Here is a 20,047-nt window from a genome sequence, read left to right on the forward strand (position 1 = left end):
TATTTTTATGATTTTTCTTCCCTCTACCTAAAAGATTTCAGTTTGTTTTTTAATTGAGTGGTACAGTTTATAGGTCACATTAAAGAGGACCTTTCACTTGTATAAACTATGTGAACTGAGTATGCTGCCATATAGAGCGGCGCCCGGGGATCTCACTGCACTTACTATTATCCCCGGGCGCCGCTCCGTTCTCCCGTAATAGGCTCCGGTACCTTTGCTCCTTAAAGGGAACCTGTCACCGGGATTTTGTGTATAGAGCTGAGGACATGGGTTGCTAGATGGCCTCTAGCACATCCTCAATACCCAGTCCCCATAGCTCTGTGTGCTTTTATTGTGTAAAAAAAACTATTTGATACATATGCAAATTAACCTGAGATGAGTCCTGTACGTGAGATGAGTCAGGGACAGGACTCATCTCAGATTAATTTGCATATGTATCAAATCAGTTTTTTTACACTATAAAAGCACACAGAGCTATGGGGACTGGGTATTGCGGATGTGCTAGCGGGCATCTAGCAAACCATGTCCTCAGCTTTATACCCAAAATCCCGGTGACAGGTTCCCTTTAAGTTATAGTAGGCGGGTCTTCCCATGTCCTGTGGGCGTCTCCTTCTCCTAGGCTGCAGCGCTGTGAGCTGCGATTGGCCAGCACTGCAGCCTAGGAGAAGGAGACGCCCACAGGACAAGGGAAGACACTGCCTACTATAACTTAAGGAGCAAAGGTACCGGAGCGGGAGAACAGAGCGGCGCCCGGGGATAATAGTAAGTGCAGTGAGATCCCCGGGCGCCGCTCTATATGGCAGCATCAGTTCACATAGTTTATACAAGTGAAAGGTCCTCTTTAAAGGTGGAAAATGTTCTGAAATGATTTATCTTTTTAACAGGGGTATGTAGACTTTTTATATCCACTGTATGTGTCCATTACGTGTCCTTCCATTGACATGTCATAAATATCTGCTAGTTGTGGGCCCATCCTATAGCTACAGCGGTGACCCTCCGCAGGCAGTGATTTGCTGAGAGGTCACAGTTCTGTGTTGACATGGACCAGGAAGTGCAGAGACCAGTGGGAACCTAAGAAGCATTGGAACAAGAGTGCACCAGGTAGAAATGTATTGCTGCAAAACTTGGCATGCAGTTTTATCTAGACGCTGGGTCTTGCCGCAAAAGGGTGTAAAAGTGCTTCCCCCACTGCCCTTTAAAAAGGTTCTCAGAGGCTACTCTAGGGTAGTGTACCTCTTGTTGAGATTGTTGACTGTAAGACATGCCTAGTTGATACAATTTGAGAGGTGGTGCATAACTGGGCTGAGAGAAGCAGGATGGTCGTTTTGACAAATTGCCCACCATCTAAGCTGTTCTGACTGAGGTGTTGGGAGCAGTGGTTACGTGAGGGCATGAACACATACAGGCTCCAGTAGGCCCAGACAGACCACCAGTATAGAGGATTGTTTGATTCACCAACAACCACAAGGAGCTCCCACGATTTCGTTGTCCACCATCCATACATAGATGGCACCTTTATTACACACTCCGGTCTCTGCCTGGATCATTTCCAGGTGCTTAGCAGAAGAAAATGTGGTGCCCATTACGTGTCGTCCCATTAACAGGCAGGGCTGCTACAAACTGGAACCATATCGTCTTTAGCAATGAATCCAGGTTTGTTTGGGATCCCACAATGGATGAGTTAGAGCAGCAATCAGCAACCTTAGGTATGCTGTGGTGAAACTACAACTCCCAGCATTCATACTCGCTTTGGTCTCTCAAAGAAGAGAATGCAGCATGCTCGGTTTTGTAGTTTCACAACATCTGGAGTGCTGGACGTTGCTGACCCCTGAGTTAGAGTATGGATGCCTTGTGGTAAGCACTTCAATCCTGCCTTTACTGCGGAGCGGCACACTGCCCCAGCTGTTGGTGTAATGATCTGGGGAGCCATCGCATACAACAGTCGGTCCCCCCTAGAAGTGATAAGAGGGACCCTAACAGCTCAGTGATATGTGCAGGACATCCTGCAGCCACTTGTGTTGCCTCCAACGGCAGGGCTTCAAATGGCATTTTACAGCAGGATAATGCCCGTCCTCACACAGTAAGGATTTCTCAGGAATGTCTGTCAGATTGCAACACTTCCTTGTCCTGCTCGGTCACCAGATTTATTGACAATCGAGCATTTATAGGACTAGCTTGGATGTTAGCTTCAGCAACCTATGAGTATACAGGATCTACAGGACCAGATGCAACATCTGTGGGCAAATGTGCCACAGGAAACTCAACCTGTATGCCTCCATGCCCAACCATGTTTCATCTTGTATACAGGCTACAGGCAGCCCAACTGGGTACTAGAGGCTCCTTTCAGTTGTACAGTTTTCCCCAAAAAACGTATATGATTTTATGTGACAGACCAACACAAAGTAGGGAAGTGAAAAGAAAAGAATACATGGTTTTCAAAAATGTTAATATCCTACGTATAACCTAACCCTGCTTTACACTTCTCCACAACTTAATCCCTGACCTGTTCCTTGGTTTTAATGATGCTGTTTGATCACTAATGTTCTCTAACAAACCTTTGAGGCCTTTACAGAACAGCTGTAGTTATACTGATAATGAACTATACACAGGTGGACTCTATTTACTGATTAGGTGACTTCTGAAGGCAGTTGGCTGCACTGGATTTTTTTTAGGGGTATCCGAGTACAGAGGGCTGAATACAAATGAACGCCACACTTTCAAGATTTTTATTTATCAAAATTTTTGAAAACCATGTATCATTTTCTTTTCACTTTACATATACTTGTTACTTTGTGTTGTTCTATCACATAAAATCCCAATAAAATACATTAACGTTTGTAGGTGTAACGTGAACAGATGTGGGGTATGAATACTTTTTAAAAGCACTGTACATATATCAACGGTACATTCACAAATAGAAAGATTTGATTCCAACAACTCCTTAGTGCATTATTTTTTTTGTCAATTAGTGTACTTTTATTTTTTCAAGCTTTCTGAACTTTTTTTTATCTTTTAAGTCAATGTGCATCTCCTTTCAAGTACATCATCCTGTACTGATCCTGAGTTACATCCTGTATTATACTCCAGAGCTACAATCACAATACTCGTGGTGGAGTCACTATGCATACATTGCTTATCCTGTACTGATCCCGAGTTATATTCTGTATTATGCTCTAGATCTGCACTCACTATTCTGCTGGTGGAGTCAGTGTGTACATACATTACTTACCCTGTACTGATCCTGAGTTATATCCTGTATTGTACTCCAGAGCTGCACTCACTATTCTGTTGGTGGAGTCTCTGTGTACATACATTACATTTCTTATCCTATACTGATTCCGAGTTACATCCTGTATTATACTCCAGAGCTGCACTTGCTATTCTGCTGGTGGGGTCACTGTGTACATACATTACTTATCCTATACTGATCCTGAGTTTTATCCTGTATTATACTCCAGAGCTGGACTCACCATTCTTCTAGTGGAGTCTCTGTGTACATACATTACTTATCCTATACTGATCCTGAGTTATATCCTGTATTGTACTCCAGAGCTGCACTCACTATTCTGTTGGTGGAGTCTCTGTGTACATACATTACATTTCTTATCCTATACTGATTCCGAGTTACATCCTGTATTATACTCCAGAGCTGCACTTGCTATTCTGCTGGTGGAGTCAGTGTGTACATACATTACTTATCCTGTACTGATCCTGAGTTACATCCTGTATTATACTCCAGAGCTACAATCACAATACTCGTGGTGGAGTCACTATGCATACATTTCTTATCCTGTACTGATCCTGAGTTATATCCTGTATTGTACTCCAGAGCTGCACTCACTATTCTGCTGGTGGAGTCTCTGTGTACATACATTACTTATCCTATACTGATCCTGAGTTACACTCCAGAGCTACAATCACAATACTCGTGGTGGAGTCACTATGCATATATTGCTTATCCTGTACTGATCCTGAGTTATATCCTGTAATATGCTCTAGATCTGCACTCACTATTCTGCTGGTGGAGTGACAGTGTATATGTATTACATTACCTATCCTGTATTGTACTCCAGAGCTGCACTCACTATTCTGCTTGAGTCACTGTGTACATACATTACTTATCCTGTATTGATGCTGACTTATATCCTGTATTATACTCCAGAGCTGCACTCACTATTCTGCTGGTGGAGTCAGTGTGTACATACATTACTTACCCTGTACTGATCCTGAGTTACATCCTGTATCATACTCCAGAGCTGCACTCACTATTCTGCTGGTGGAGTCAGTGTGTAAATACATTACTTATCCTGTACTGATCCTGAGTTATATCCTGTATTGTACTCCAGAGCTGCACTCACTATTCTGTTGGTGGAGTCACTGTGCACATACATTACATTACTTATCCTGTACTGATCCTGAGTTACATCCTGTATTATACTCCAGAGCTGGACTCACCATTCTTCTAGTTGAGTCACTGTGTACATACATTACATTACTTATCCTATACTGATCCTGAGTTACATCCTGTTTTATACTCCAGAGCTGGACTCACCATTCTTCTAGTGGAGTCACTGTGTACATACATTACATTACTTATCTTGTACTGATCACCTAGTATTCCCTCTAAGCTTAGTACATGCATCCAAGAAGGTGTGGACTCCAACCTGAACCCCAAAGCTCTCACCTATACCCCGACTTTGTATCGGATTATCCACTGAACCAGCAGGAAGAGGACTGCACATAGCCATGTGAGTAGTCACCGTACAGTCTGTCATCTGTGAGCTCCTACTGGATAGGTAGGTGCATTTTATAAGCGACCTTGTGTAAGAACAACAAGTACACTCAATTATATAATTACATAGGCAAAAAGGCAAAGCGAGGACTGAATTTTATGTGAATTAGAGATTTTCAATGGCAGAAACTGATTAGATCAATTATTCTCTGGGGGAAATTGCTGGTTTAGAGTCAAATGAAGGCAATCTTAGTATTATGTGCGAGAAGAAAGACGCTCGTCTCCTTTCTGAGCGCCTGATGGCAAAACTGTAATTGGTAAAAGAAAAATCTCAGCATTAGGCACTAAAGTTACACGGAAGCTACAAAAAAGTACAGCTAAAAGTTCTGGGAGTGAAGAAAATAGGAGTACTATGCTCGCTGGATCTACTTTGCTTCAACACCATTTGGTTCGTTTTCCCCTCCTAAATAGGTTCCTAATTCCTGCTGATTCATTTAATAATACAGCTTTCTTAGGGTCCATTCGCGCGTCCGCATCCGTTCTGCAATTTTGCAGAAAGGGTGCGGACCCATTCATTTTCAATGAAACAATTTGAGAGGTGGTGCATAACCGGGCTGAGAGAAGCAGGAGGGTCGTTTTGACAATCTGCCCACCATCTTAGGCTACTTTCACATTAGCGTTCGGGGCTCCACTTGCGAGTTCCGTTTGAAGGCTCTCACAAGCGGCCCCGAACGCATCCGTAGACATTTATTAAGACCAGGATATTGTATACCGGTCTTTTTCCCCTGTTGGGGTCTGAGGCTCCGCAATTATTAAGAGGTACACTGCTCTTAATAATTATTATGCATCTGTGCAGGTTCATACTCCAAAATGGGAATCTATGCCAGCAAGGGTGTAGATTTTCTGTATAATCTATGCTAGTTTCCTGGCATAGATTATAATTAGGCTTGGGCAAATTAACCTTCAGATCATAGATCCGAAGTCAATTCATTCAAATACTTTGATTTTAATGCCCTTTCCTTTCAGCATTAAAACGTATTGGCGCTGTGGAGCCAAAGTTCTTCCTGCCCGAAGTCACACAAGACTTCGGTGAACACCTACTGAACTCATATTTGCGTCTTTACAAACAAATTTAAAATACTGAGGTGCCAGCCAGTAGCAAAGCCCACTTCGGATTCCTATTTTAAAACATTTTTAAAGGGCTTCTACCATCAGAATTTGTGTTATGTAGCTGACTGACATTAGCGATGCGCCCATGTCAGCACTACATAACAGTGTGTTTTTTACATTTCTCCCTGCTGCCGTTCTGCTAAAATCCACACTTTTACAATATGCTAATGAGCCGCTAGGTGCTATGTGAGCGTAAAATCAGCACCTAGAGGCTCCGTCCACTCACCCTTTATCCCGCCCAGGTCCTCCGTTCTGCCCGCCCCGCTCCTCTTGATTGATGTCCAAGTTCCATGCATCGTTGAGGAAATTCGGCGCAGTGAGTGAAGGCAGCGCTCCTGCTGCCGGCTTGCTCACTGAGACGTAGTCGGGGCAGTGAGGAAGCCGGCACCAGGAGCGCGGCCTTCACTCACTGTGCCTGCGCCAAATACAGAAGTGAACGGCGCAGGCGCGGGATTTTCTTAACGATGCTTGGACATCAATCAAGAGGAGTGGGGCGGGCAGAACGGAGGACCTGGGCGGGATAAAGGGTGAGTGGATCGAGCCTCTAGGTGCTGAATCTACGCCCACATAGCACCCAGGGGCTCATTAGCATATTGTAAAAGTGTGTATTTTAGCAGAATGGCTGCAGGGAGAAATGTAAAAAAACACACTGTTATGTAGTGCTGACATTAGCGCATCGCCAATGTCAGTCAGCTACATAAAGGTAATTATAATAGATGTGCTGGGCAAGGTATGACCTCCCCCGCACATTCGGAAAAGTAGTGAGTGGGGCTTTTAAGTCAAATTTTGTGCAATCATGTCATGCACCAAACTTTGCAACTTTTTGACACCAGTTTTCTGATGTACAGGAGCTGATAAATGTGTACTTATCATATGCCCACTAGGGGGCAGAGACCTAAGGGAGAGCCCAACTGGCTTCTCCTGGCCAGAAGACAGCACCAATAATGACCACGGATCCTCATCTGCCTGTAGTTAAGGCCTCATGCACATGACCGTGGTTTTGGTCTGCATTTTTTGTGGATCAGATGAGGACCTATTCATTTCAATGGGGCCTCAAAAGATACAGAGAGAGAGACATCCACACGTCTGTTCCACAGCCCTGCAAAAAAAAAATTAACATGTCCTATTCTTGTCTGTACCGATCTGCAAAATGCGGAACACACATGGCCGGCATCCTTGTTTTGTGAATCCACAATTTGCGGACCGGAAAAACAGCTATGAAGTGCATGAGGCTTAATGCGGTGTTTCCTCCTCCACCATCATGAATCCTAACAGTTGTCATCACTTGATTATACCTGGCAGACTCTCAAATCATCAGTTACAGAACCTTATAATGCAAACCCCAGCTGCTGAAGAACCTCGTTAAACATAAGGATGATCTTGGGGATTGACAAGACACCCCCTTTCTACAAACTCAAACTACTGAATGCAAAAAAAATCTTTGAGAAGAGTACATTTCATGTCAATCAGCAACTAAGAAGCCCCCCATTTTCTTCATAAAGAGGTTCTGCAGGCAGTGGTCTCCAGTGTGCCTAAATAACAGTAGGGGGCCTTTCACCCATGTACACAATCTCCCAGTTGCTGATGGACCATTACTAATGCAATGAAAAGCTTTTCACTAAACAACTCCTCTGCCCTGTCAGCAACTGGAGTCTGCTGACTCTGCACAACCCTAACTGGGCGACAGCCCCAGCATCTTTCAGGGTCTGTAACAGTACATTGCAGGGTATCAGGGCTGTGTCTGGACGGGAGTCCAATAATGTGCTTCATGTTATGGCTGAGGTGTGAGTTCATGGGTACAGACTGTCTTCTCTAGCACAGGTGTCTTCCCGAGGCCTGGGAAAATTACTGCGTGCGCCCACTGAAGCGGACAGGTCTCATTTAGGAGCAGTAGTCCTTAAATAATTTGGCTTACCATAGTGTCAGAACCAATCAGCCAAACCCCAGTCACAATTCATGCGAGCAGCATTATATAATATAGAAAAGTGGTTTTTCAGCATACAGAAGCCCTGGGGCCTCCCCTGAAATACAGCTCACATTTCTGACACTTCATGATTCCAACAATTCACATGCAATCTGCACCATTACCCAAGGGTTACTCCCATTCTGTACATCCATGGCATATTGCTAGGATATCCCAACATGTGCACCAGGCTAAGTTGTGACATGATGCTGGGGAGAGGGTTACACCTAAAGCCGCCTGCACACGACTGTGGTGCCGATGTGCACTCCACATCATGGCGTGGACTAATTAACTTCAACAGATTCATAATATATGGTGAAAGATAGGACATGTCCCAATTTTGCAGTGCGGCGGCAGACACGGAAGGGACAGCGGTTCTATTCCGGCCAATTCTTGTCAGGGTGCAGCCGGCTCTCCGCCAGTGCCCATTATAGTTTTGGGGCTAGCAGGCATTCAGGCAGTGCTGGATCCAGAGAGCTCCAGGAAGCTGTTCCCTGCCAGATCTCTGAACGCTACTGCAGGAACTATAGAGCAGGAAGAGCTTAGCAGATTGTTATATAGATTTGGTAGCACTTGCAAAGCAGTGATAGGACCGACATCAAAGCCCACAAACAAGACTTTAAATGTATAAATAAGTTACTGAATTTTTTCCCACAAAACTATACATCAATCTGCTCCGCTCCTCCTGCTCTATAACATGCTGCAAGCAGTTCAGACACTGTATTTAACAGGTTCCCTTTAACCCATTGGCAACTTAAAAGATGGCACCCACTGGCAGGTGCAGCAGGCACCATAGCCACCAGGTTTTTGCTGTTTCAAATAGTAGAGACCATGGGCAGATGTATGCGATCAGCCATAAGGCTAATTGCATACATTTAACCCCCTCAGATGCTACATCTAAGGAGTGCAGATGTGAGGGGGGGGGGGGGGGAAATAAGTTCTGTTTCCTCCCATCACCATATTCAGAACCTATAACTCCTTTGTAGTTACGGTATGTCTACAGAGCTGTATACAGTCTTTTTATGGGGCATTCTGTTATTTTCACTTTGAAGTGTGAGACTTTCCCCCCCCCCTCAGTATTAAAACGCAAGTGTGGTATTGTAATTGTACTGTCCCGGGAGAACGAATCTCATAAGTCAATTTTGCCACCCCATTTGGATTATTTTTTGCCCCAGCTACATTCCATGCAATATTAAATAGTGCCATTAGAAATGGCAACTTGTCCTGCAAAGCAAAAAAGAAGCCCTCATATAAAAGCTATGTGAACAGAAAAATAATAAAAAGTTATGGCTCTGGGAAGGCAGGGAGTCAAAAACTAAAATGCAAAAAAGGCAAGAGTTAATAGATCTTAGTAGCACACCTTTGACATAGCCCCCGCCTCCACATAGAGGTAAATGACAATTCCCACAGCACTAGGGGGAGCTTACTGCATACCACTGTTCATGGTAATATACACTACAAACAGAATGCTTAGGGAATCGTGCCATCTGATCTTAGAATGAATGGGAAAAAAAAAAAGCACATCCTCTTCATTCATGGCAGGTCCCAGACTCACACCTATGCGACGTGCACTTTAGGGCTCCCTCTAGGGGTGGCTGCAGGCAATTAGAATTTTAGCATTTAGTCAATTTTAATTCTGAACATTCACTTTTTAGGTTTCATGTATCCATGTGGAGACCGAGTATGGACCCAGAGTACCCCCATGAGCATAAAACACAAGGTCCACAGAATATACCTACCATTATTTATCCTGTGACATGTCTAATTAAAGTGAGCCAAACCATTGGCGAAAAGGAACCACAGACACATTGCAGTTTGTACTCCCTTTATTAATGTTCACAAAAGGAAAAAATAAAATAAAAAAATATATACACACACACACACTCCTCTTACATCATCACAACTGCCATTCACACATCAGGGAGAGTTACAGTGTAAAAGGAACATAAATACAACATTGTAAACTCACAACCAACTTAAAAATAACAGAATAAAAAGGTCCTGTCACCAGCATATGTGCAAAACAAGGGAGAGGACAAAAGGTCCGCAGAGCAGGGGTGCACTGGTGGGAGAAGAGGAGAAGAGGGGGCGATTGCTTTGTATTACAGCACAAGACAGCAGCAAGGAACAACCACATCCATCCCAGGAGGCCCATGGGCCAGTAAGATTTATACCCCACCCAAGTTTGCTTTGCATTGGGGGAGGAATCAGAAGCCAATGCATTTTGATGTCCTGGAGAGATCTGAAGTGAACAGTCTACAAAGTTGTGGGGTCAATAATGCAGGAATACTGTGCAAGTGCCTAATAATTGGGTTATTAGTGCGCACTAAACATAGATCAGGATTGCCCCCCCTGCTGGACTGCCAGCAGTTCAGCTGGGGATACTAAGCAGATGTCTCAGACAGTCATAGTGAGAGGGCCATCATGGCACTTTACCAAAAGTTGTGACCAATTGGTCTGCCGCAAAGCATTTCCGATATAGTTGCTCAAGTAGCAGATCCTTCCATGCAGCTCATGCCGTAGAATAAGAGTGGGGGCTATTAAGTCTAACCCTAGGGTCCAAAGTGAACTATTTTGGCAATTTTACACTTGGACATGTCTTATTAGTGTCCAGTTTTGAAACCAGTCTCCCACCAAATAAACTGGTGTGAACTGGGCACCAATTATCCCATGATACAAAGAATTTACTCACAACTTGGCGCTGTCCACCAAGCGGACTTATGAGCTGACCAAGAAGTTAAAGAAACACTCCTCGTAAAACATGCAGGAGACTTATCAAGATTGATGCAAAGAAAAACTGGCTTAGATGCCCCTAACAACTAAGCCAGTTTTCTTTCGCCACAGTTTTGATAGATTTCCCCTAGATGTTCTTTTTGTAGGACACCACCATGATGACTCCATCCCCCCCCCCCCCATACCCTTTGAATGCCCTACTGTGCCCCCCTGCAGTTTTCACACTCAGTATGTTAATCCATACCATCAGTACAGGGAGGAGGAGACTGCCATGTTTCACAGTAGGCATCTCCCCCCCCCCCCCCCCCACTTAATGGCTGTGACATCGTCCACTGATTAGACAGCTCAGTCAGGGAGAAGGAGACAACCCTGACAAAAACACGGCAGTGTCCTCCCCCTGTATAACGATGTTCAGTATTAAACATACTGGGCATGAAAACTGCAGGGGGCACGCAAGCGGTATTTGGAGGGAAAAAAAAAAGTGAAGGATGGCAGCATCCCACAAGTAAAGGTACTTAAACAAAAAAAAAAAAAGTCCTCTTTAAAAGGAGACTTTACCAAGTATTTCTTTATGGAATCAGAGATGTCAAGTTACATTAACCCTCTGATCAGGTCATTCAGGAGTAGATTCTGTGTTAAATCACAGCATTGTAAAGTGCAAAAACCCTCCAATGTACACACACCAGCTGGAAAGCCTGATACTTAAAGGGTTTTTCTGAGATTTTTTTTTATACAGATGACCTATCCTCTGGGCAGGTCCATAAGTATCTGATCGGTGGGGGTCTGACACTTGGTACCCCTACCAATCAGCTGTTTGAAAAGGCACAGGCACTCCAGTGAGCGTTGAGGCATTCTCTCCGCTTTTCCTAGGCCGAGTGACGGAGTAGCTCAGCCCCATTCAAGTGAATACCAAGCACAGCTGTGCTTAGCGAGCTAGAGCATTGGTGTCTTCTCAAACAGCTGATCAGGGGGGCCCCCGGGTGTTTGACACCCACCGATCAGATACTGATGACCTCTCTTGAGAAGAAGTCATCAGTATATAAAATCTCAGAAAACCCTTTAAAAAGGGCTGAACTATTTAGGACATTGATGGCATACAACTAGGATATGCCATCAATGGCAGGTGCGGGTCTCATCTATCTCCAGAACAAGGACCCGAAGTGAAGGCGAGCACAACGCGCATGCTTAGAGTGCTCTCCATTCATCACTAGGGGGTGTTCCAAAAATAGCTGAACAGCAAATATACTGGGGAAGATTTTTTAACACCCCCTGCAATTTACCTGAGCAGTGAAATATGGGGGGGGAATCTGTTTTCTAGTAAAAATGTATGGCACAAAATGCAGACCTGGGACAGACAATGCCCCTTTAACAGGAAGTGCCAAGAATGGGGCAGGTCAGCAGAGAAGCCTCTTGCATCAAGCAGTAAAGGGAAAGCTTTGTGCAGGGTAAGTAAAGCTAGGTAGGCAAGGTCCCAGATGCTTCAGAAAACTTCTGCCTCCCCTTACTGTAGTGATAGAAGCTCAACCTTGTTTAAAGATCCCACGAGACCCTTAATTAACCCATATAGTAACCAGTGCATAGATTCATGAGCTCCAGATGGTTTAACCCCCTTAATTCCCCATATCATTTTTTTTGAAAAAGGTGAGCAGTCTGCAGTACAGCCCATCCAGTGTGGAGAAGAAAAAAAAAACTAGGGAAGGAGTAGGGGAGGTGTGAGGAGCTTGGTGCTAGCAGGCAGTTAGGTGCCAGAAGCAAAAGAATTAAATAAGGCACAGCGTTCCAAACACAAGTGATGGCAAAAAGTGCAAGCCCCTCCCGATACCCCTCAAGACTACAGATCAGGTCTCCGTCTAGTAATAGGCACTTCAGAAGGAAAAAAACAAAAAAGCCTACCCACATCTGCATGCGGAAGTCAGGAAGGTGCAGGATGTGAGGGGGGAGGAGGCACAGGGAAAATGGGGCTTGGTCTACCCACTAGTCAGATTCCCTGAGACGGTAAGTGCAGGATTGAGAACAGTGCTGGGCATAAGAGATGGTGGCCCCTTTCTATCATCCACCCACAGGTGATATGTTTCAAGGGAAAGAAAGGGAGGTGAGGTGGGAAAATCTTGGGAATAAAGACACTGATGGGCCCCGCTAACACCATTTAAGACCACCGCTGTCTCAAGATCCACAAATTGGGACTTGGAAGACAGCAAGCATCTTAAATAAGGTGTGTATGAACAGTCACAGAAGAGCTCACCCCATATAAGGGAAGAGGGGGCAGATGAGGTGTTGCCCTTTTAGGTGGTCAATTACAGCTTACTACAACACCCAAGGGTAAGAACCGGCTGTACGGATGGCACACATGGCTGATACCCCACCCACAAGCGGCAATTAGTCACATGATTCTAAAGGAAAGACCTGTTATAGCTGCAAAATCATGCAGCTATAGGTCACATGTGAAGGCTGTTCTTACCCACAACCACCAGCAAATGAAGAAGGCCGCTATTCATTGCATAAACGGTTACCCTACAGCTAACAAAGACTCCACATTCCCCACTGGTGCGTTCTCCCAGCAAAGCGTTCATCATTTGTTTCAATGGAGCCACCTGGAAGGGATGACGATGGAGAAGGGGAAGGTGTATAACGTAGAAGCTGTCCTGTGGTCGGTAACACATTGTTAACCAGCACCAGTGATCACTGAGGAGCCATGGTTTTATTCTAGAACATTACAGGTGGTCCAGCCTCGGGAAAAATCCAGGTGCAAGCAAGCAGATGAGGGGGAGGCGAGGACATCAGCATCTCTGGGTCATGGGGAAGCAGAACAAAAGCTTTGATCCCACTTTAAACCTGAGGGAAAAACAGAAGAGGCAGTTAAATCAGAAGCGTGGACAGAAAAGATCTATGACAGTGACAAGTAGACAAGCAACCTTCCTGACATAAGGCCTCATGCACATGATCATGTCCATATTGTCAACCTGCAAGCCGCGGATGTGCAAAATAGGATATTGGCTGGGTGCATTCTGCTATTTTCTCACTCCGATCTGTAGAAATGCCTACTCTTAGCTGCAAAGGACAATAGGATGTTCTAAAATGTGCAGAATGGCCACACGGATGTGGACAGCACACAAATGACAGTGTGCTGTTCGCATTTTTTTGTGGACCAATAGAAATAAATGGGTCCAACCGAGAAAAAAAAAAATTATAAATACAGATCAAAACTACGGGTCACGTACATGAGGCCTAGAAGAGGACACGGCAGTTGCAACTGCTCTCACCCGACATTAAAGTCAACATGACATTGCAGCAATATCACTAGAGCCATAGGCATCTAAGGAAGCCTGTGTGAGTGCACCTACCATCCCCAATTCCCTTTCAGATGCATTATCTTTGATGTGGTTGAATCTCCATTTTCCTGATCCAGCGCTCCCCTTGAGACAGATGCAGGATGCATTGAAGGCCTAGCCTCAGTATAGGTCCATCAGTATCTAATCGGTGGGGGTTCGGCAAACAGCACCCCCCCAACCAGCTGTTTTATAAAGCTATTGCACTCTGGTAGAGGGCTGCGGCCTCCTCACAGCACAGCGCTGTATATTGTAGATATTGCAGCACAGGCCTATTCACCTCAACGGGACTTAGCTGCACATAGGTCACATCACAGACCAAGGAAGAGGCCACAGCTTTCACCCGAGCCTCTTCAAACAGCTGGTCGGCAGGTGTGCTGGACCCTCACTCTGATACTGATGATCTATCCTGAGGATAGGCCAGCAATATTAAAAACTCTTGGAAAAGCACTTGAAATGCTGAGTACCTGCAGTTGCCACTAGAGGGAGCTAACTGCATACAGGTCTCCAAATACCAGAAGTGTATTTGGAGCTCTGCATCAGATCCCACTGTTATGCTTTATGTCCAGAGCCCACAGCACAACTATCCCTCCCCGAATAGTTTATCCTAGAAATATCCTGTGACATTAGTGATGGATTCAGATCATTCTTCAGGAAATTAATTCAACATCATAATCTCCAATGTCTAGGGACACAGTGTTCCTGCTTGTGTCCAAACACCATGTGGACCGTGGCTGCAGTACAGGCCTGGGAACAATATCCGGCCTCGTTCCTGCAGGACCATGTGATAAGCCCCAGGCAGAGATTGTTTCTAGGGACAAGCAACATGTGGAGATAGAAAATGACCCCCCTCCCAATATATGTTTAAAAAAAATAAGAAACCCACCACAGAGCAAAGTCCCTTCTCTAGGAAACTATTGGGCACAGAGTGTCAAAAGACATTACAGCTCAGTATGGCACCTGATTTCAGTGGAGCACATTATACAGATAAGTGTAGCAAAATGAAAGCTGGCAGTGCCCCCTACATAAAAGCATTACAATGGCATCTGGGCAGCACACACACACACAATGATGAGAGCAAGCAGCCGCACCACCTTAATGACTGACCCATTTCTCAGACTGTCCATGTGACCTGATAGGAAAGGTTTCTCAGCACGTGTAGAGGGGGCACCGCGGCACAGACAGCCTGGCACGTGAGGATTAGGACGCAGTGCTGGGGACAAAGTGGGGGGAGGGGGGCGATGTGCAGGAATGTGCAGAGATGGCAGCTCTCAGGACACAGCTGTACACCAACCATGATCCAGCCCTCATCCCCCAGGCTCTAGGAGAGTTATATAAGCTGCATTAGTACAGCATGAATGACTGCAAATGAAGAATTCATAAGCAGCCAGCCTCCATGAAAGTGCTTATGAGCTGCGCAGTGCCTCATTTCACCACCAGGAGGTATCAATTCCCAAATGCAGCAGCTACCACCATACCCCCCATTAGAACCCCATTTGCTTCTTAAAAGGAGACTAGTCTGTAATGCCAGAACCGTAGGAAACCAGCAGCGCAATGTGTGAAAAGTCACCCATGTTACCCCACACCAGGGGGACACTTACCAGAAGGGTGCTTCAAGCAGCACACGTGACTTGGTCCATCCGAGTCTCCAGCTCAAATGCATCTGGCCGGTCTTGTGGATTAGCAGCCAGCATGTCTTTAAGCAGTTGTCGAATGCCCTCAGACATGGAAGTCCTGCGTTTCTGTGGGATGTGAAGTTCCATCTTTGGGTTCTCTAGCAGCGCTTCCCCTACCGGGACAATCTCACTGCCCTGCCTAATGTAGGTTCCCAACAGCTCCCTCTTGGTCTCTGCATCCACAAAGGTGATCCGCTCAATCATGGCCCAGATGATGATGCCCAGGGCAAATATGTCAGCTTTAGCCGTGTAGTGTCCTTCCCACACCTCCGGAGCCATGTAAAAGTCTGAGCCGCAGGCCGACGACAGCCAGTACTTGTTGACGTTGACCGTCTTGTTTTCGTTGCAGCCTCCCTCACTGCTCTCCTTCCCGCGGGCGGCAAGTCCAGCGCACACTTTGCTGAGGCCAAAATCAGCCACTTTGAGCACCGGGGTCCCGGATCGCTCTGTGATCAGAATATTGTCTGGTTTCAGGTCCCGGTGAACTATCTGGTTTTTGTGCAGGAAAGCAATGGCACTTGTCAGTTGCAGCATGAAGCTTTTGTTGATGGCTGGGTCTGGACGCCTGGACAGGACATACTGGTTGAGGTCTCCACCTTCGCAGAACTCCATGACAAACCACAAGTAACAAGCTTCTTCTGTGTAGCCCAAAATACGCTCCCCTGCACGGAAAGAGAAGTACATCAGTGATCAGATCATAGAGTCACCAAGTATGCAACAGTTTTATAGAGCCTGAGGTACAGCCGGTATTACACCCCAGAGCTGTACTCATTCTGCTTAGGCTACTTTCACACCAGCGTTTTTGCTGGATCCATCATGGATCAGAAAAAACGTGTCCATCATGATAATACAACCGTCTGCATCCGTTATGAACGCATCCAGTTGTATTATCTTTAAAATAGCCAAGATGCATCCGGCTATAAAACCATTGTAAGTCAATGGGAGATGGATCCGTTTTCTATTGTGTCTGAGAAAACAGATCTGTCCCAATTGACTTACATTGTGTGTCAGGACGGATCCGTCTTGCTTCGCACCCCATCGCAGACAGAAAAACGCTGCTTGCAGCGTGGCGTTATTCTGTCTGTGATGGGGACGTAACGCATTCTGGCGCACTCCGTTCCATTCAAATTTTGACCCAATTAACAATGAATGGGGACAGAACGGCAGTGTTCTCCCCGCTATTGAGGTCCTATGACGAATCTCAATAGCGGAAAGGGAAAGCAGCCTTAGGTGAGTATTTTAGCTCCTGGTGTAGAAAGACCAGTTGCGGTGGTAATTTTCATTCTGGAAAGACGCTGAACAAGCAGGGAATGGTGGGAGATTTCAGCTCTGAAGGCTGCAGAGTTGTGAGCGCCATGATTCAACGGTTTGTGAATTGGTGGGGGCAAGTTTTAACAAAAGAATTCCAGTGAAGACTACTTTGAGTCATCACCTACATTCACACGTCTGACATCTGCTCCTAGGAAAGCTGGGTGACAAACAACCACCATGAAGCCAATAGGTTACTTTGTCCTAGTAGCAACACTATGTAGTAGATCTGCCACCGTCACCCCCTCCCCCAATTCAACTCTCCGCAGCGCAGGTAGAGTCTTCTACATTGCAGCACTTCCCCTCTCTGCGTATTCCATATATAAACATACACTACGTCCCCCCTGGGGTCTACCTGTGCCCCACCTCCACATGCGGAGACTCAGGATGCCGGCGTAGCCATTTGTATCGCTCGCTGGGATTATCTGCTCCCCGGTGACCTAGCGCTAATAGATGCCAATTATACAGGAGGCTCAGCTGTTTCCTAGAGCAGAAGTGCCAGGCTACACAATGCACATAGGGGTCGGCCAGTAGACAGCCCCCCCCAGCAGGTAGCAGCCCCTGAGAGACCCCTGCCCCCAGTCTTATATAAAGGGTCACTCCGAGCACTGGTCAGAGATCAGACTGAGGAGGATTAAGTGTAGACATAGCTCTTAATCTGAACATCACGTCCAAGCCGTGAGCAGACTGCAGCGTGTCTCCTGAAGAAGCAGGATAATCCATTCCTTCCTGCGTTGCCTTACCCGGCCCCAGAGATAGTCACATTTGCCAAGTGAGAGTGGTGCCCTGTGAGGGATGAAGGCCATAGAGAACCCCTTAAGTGACAAATACTTCTCCCCTAACACTGGACAGGACTCAGGTTATCCACATATAAAAGCGGCACGTGGGCAGATGCACATGAAAACCGCCTCATCCCTGCACCTACAATACAAACATTACTACCCCCCCCCACATCTCCTGGCAAAACTCTCACCTGACGGTCTCCTGGGAACACCTGCCTGCAACCAGTCCGCACCAGCAGCCGCTCTGAAGACAAAGCAATGCCCCGCCTGCAGTGCCAGATACATCCTGCCACTTGCACCAAGCCCAATGCCAACAGATGGCACAATGAACGCCAGGCCCAGGGCTGGCAATGGCCATCACATTTCCAAGTGAATGAGTCTTTTCAAGTCATTATACACTGATGCTCTCTCTAGTTGCAGCTAAACTACAACCCTCAGCATGCCCTGACAGACTTTCAGGATGTCCTCAGTTGCCAACCTCACAGGGCAGATACTTTGGGGTGTTGTAGTCAGTCAAGAGCCCTGGCCACTTAGGCTGAATACAACTAACACCATCTCAGCTGTTTAAAGTATCGGGGTGGCAAAGACTTCCAGATTATGGACGGACACAGGAACGCTTCCATTCCCAGAAAGCAAGCAGAGGTTGAAAAATAGTAAGGAATGATTCAAAAGTTGCAGAACTCTCCATTATACCGAGCACAGCAAGGAAGTTCAGTGTCTTGGTACTTGGCACTGGCAAACGTAGGGTTAAGGCCTCGTGCACACGACCGTTTTTTGGTCCGCATCCGAACCGCAGTATTTGCGGCTCAGATGCGAACCTATTCACTTCGATAGGGCAGCAAAAGATACAGACAGCACTCAGTGTGCTGTCCGCATCTGTTGCGCCATTCCGTGGCATGAATGCCCAAACATCAGCCCTCCCTACTGGGACACTGGCAGAAGAGACTTGGCTCTGCCCGCTCCATAACCATTAGGTCAAGTTCACTAAAAAACATCCATGCCCGTCTATCACCTAGCTGGGTGAACTGTTCCTCCAGCGATCACCACGACTGGTATGCCTCCTGTACGCGGGCACCAACACCAAACAGAACAAGGGCTGCGCTGCCAAAAAGTGCAAACCGTACGGATGTATGATGCTGTCACCATAGACATGGCATGCTGCGACTGCCCGGCTGCATGGGATTGTTATGATCCAGCAGTAGGGGCCCTATACCTGGGACCAAGACCCATTCTTGAGAGACAGGGGGCAGGGGGTCACAAACCCCTCAGAAGCAGGTGCTCCCACACCTAGTACCCATGGGGTGAGCTCAGGGCCTTCCATCGGTCATCACTCGCTGCATGGTCATGGCCTGGCAGCTGCAGTGACACACCCCCCGGCCAGCAGGCCTCACTCCCCGGCCTGGATTAGCCGCCCTTCCCCGGTACCTTTGAGGGAGGTCTCCACCAGGCGCAGGTACAGCTGGCTGCTCTTGTTGCCGTGGCTCATCTTCTGGGCCAGGCCGTTCCTCTGCAGGACGCACTCCTCGAAGCGCACGACGTTCGGGTGCCGGCGGCGCAGGCTGGTCAGGGCCCAGAACTCGGACAGGGCCAGCTCGACGTTCTCCGGGGCGTCACAGCGGATCTTCTTGACGGCCACCCGGGCCCCACTCTTCCGGGCCACGGCCTCGTACACCACTCCGTAACTACCGCGGCCTATCTCGGACAGTAAGCTGTACCGAGGCCGCCGGGGCCTGCTGCTCACCACCACCTCCTCCACTGAGGCCTCGGGCTTGAGTGTGCCGTTTACTGGCTGCACGTTGAGGAGGGGGGCGGGCAGCCGTTCTCTCAGGGGCCGCACTCCAGGGCTTCTCCGGCGCTTTCTTTTAGCGGATTCCATGACGACGACTCCTCCGCAGGCCCGAAGACTTCATCCCTCCTCCGCTATGGATTGTGGGGCGCACGAGATTGGAGAGCACTGTGAGGTGCAACAAGCGGGGAAAGGCCTCATCTCCCTCCCCAGAGCCACAGCTCCCAGCCGGCTCCTTCACACACTAAGGCTGGTCTGATAGAGGTAGACCTACTGTCGAGAAGGACTGAACCAACGCAGCAGAAACACAGGGGGGTATAGTGACGCCTCTGGATCGTACCAAAAATAATTCCTTGAAACAGTTTTTCGCAATATTAAAAAATACTGTAATATCAAGCATTTCTATCACTAGCTTATGGAAGGACGAATTCTATAGGTATATCACGTTTTTAAAAAAAATCGCACACCCCTATAAAAATTGTAAATGCCCAAACTGGCAGAAGGTAAACAGCGACTGCCGGAACAATCCAAAAGCTCTAGAAGGGGGGTGAAAGTCACATGTGGCAGTAAG

General features: G+C 46.8%; 1 protein-coding gene across 1 annotated transcript; it reads right to left on the reverse strand.

Annotated features, from left to right (window-relative positions):
* Nucleotides 1-9,679: 9,679 nt before the first annotated feature.
* On the reverse strand, nucleotides 9,680-19,713 carry STK35 (serine/threonine kinase 35). The gene is made up of 3 exons (XM_044298183.1): nucleotides 19,116-19,713; nucleotides 15,526-16,262; nucleotides 9,680-13,430 (listed from the first exon to the last, which is right to left on the reverse strand). Exons 1-2 carry the CDS (start codon nucleotides 19,564-19,566, stop codon nucleotides 15,538-15,540), a joined length of 1,176 nt encoding a protein of 391 aa, XP_044154118.1. The 5' UTR covers nucleotides 19,567-19,713; the 3' UTR covers nucleotides 9,680-13,430; nucleotides 15,526-15,537.
* Between the last annotated feature and the right edge of the window lie 334 nt (nucleotides 19,714-20,047).

The sequence above is a fragment of the Bufo gargarizans genome, chromosome 6, assembly GCF_014858855.1.
Source record: "Bufo gargarizans isolate SCDJY-AF-19 chromosome 6, ASM1485885v1, whole genome shotgun sequence".
NCBI lineage: Eukaryota > Metazoa > Chordata > Amphibia > Anura > Bufonidae > Bufo > Bufo gargarizans.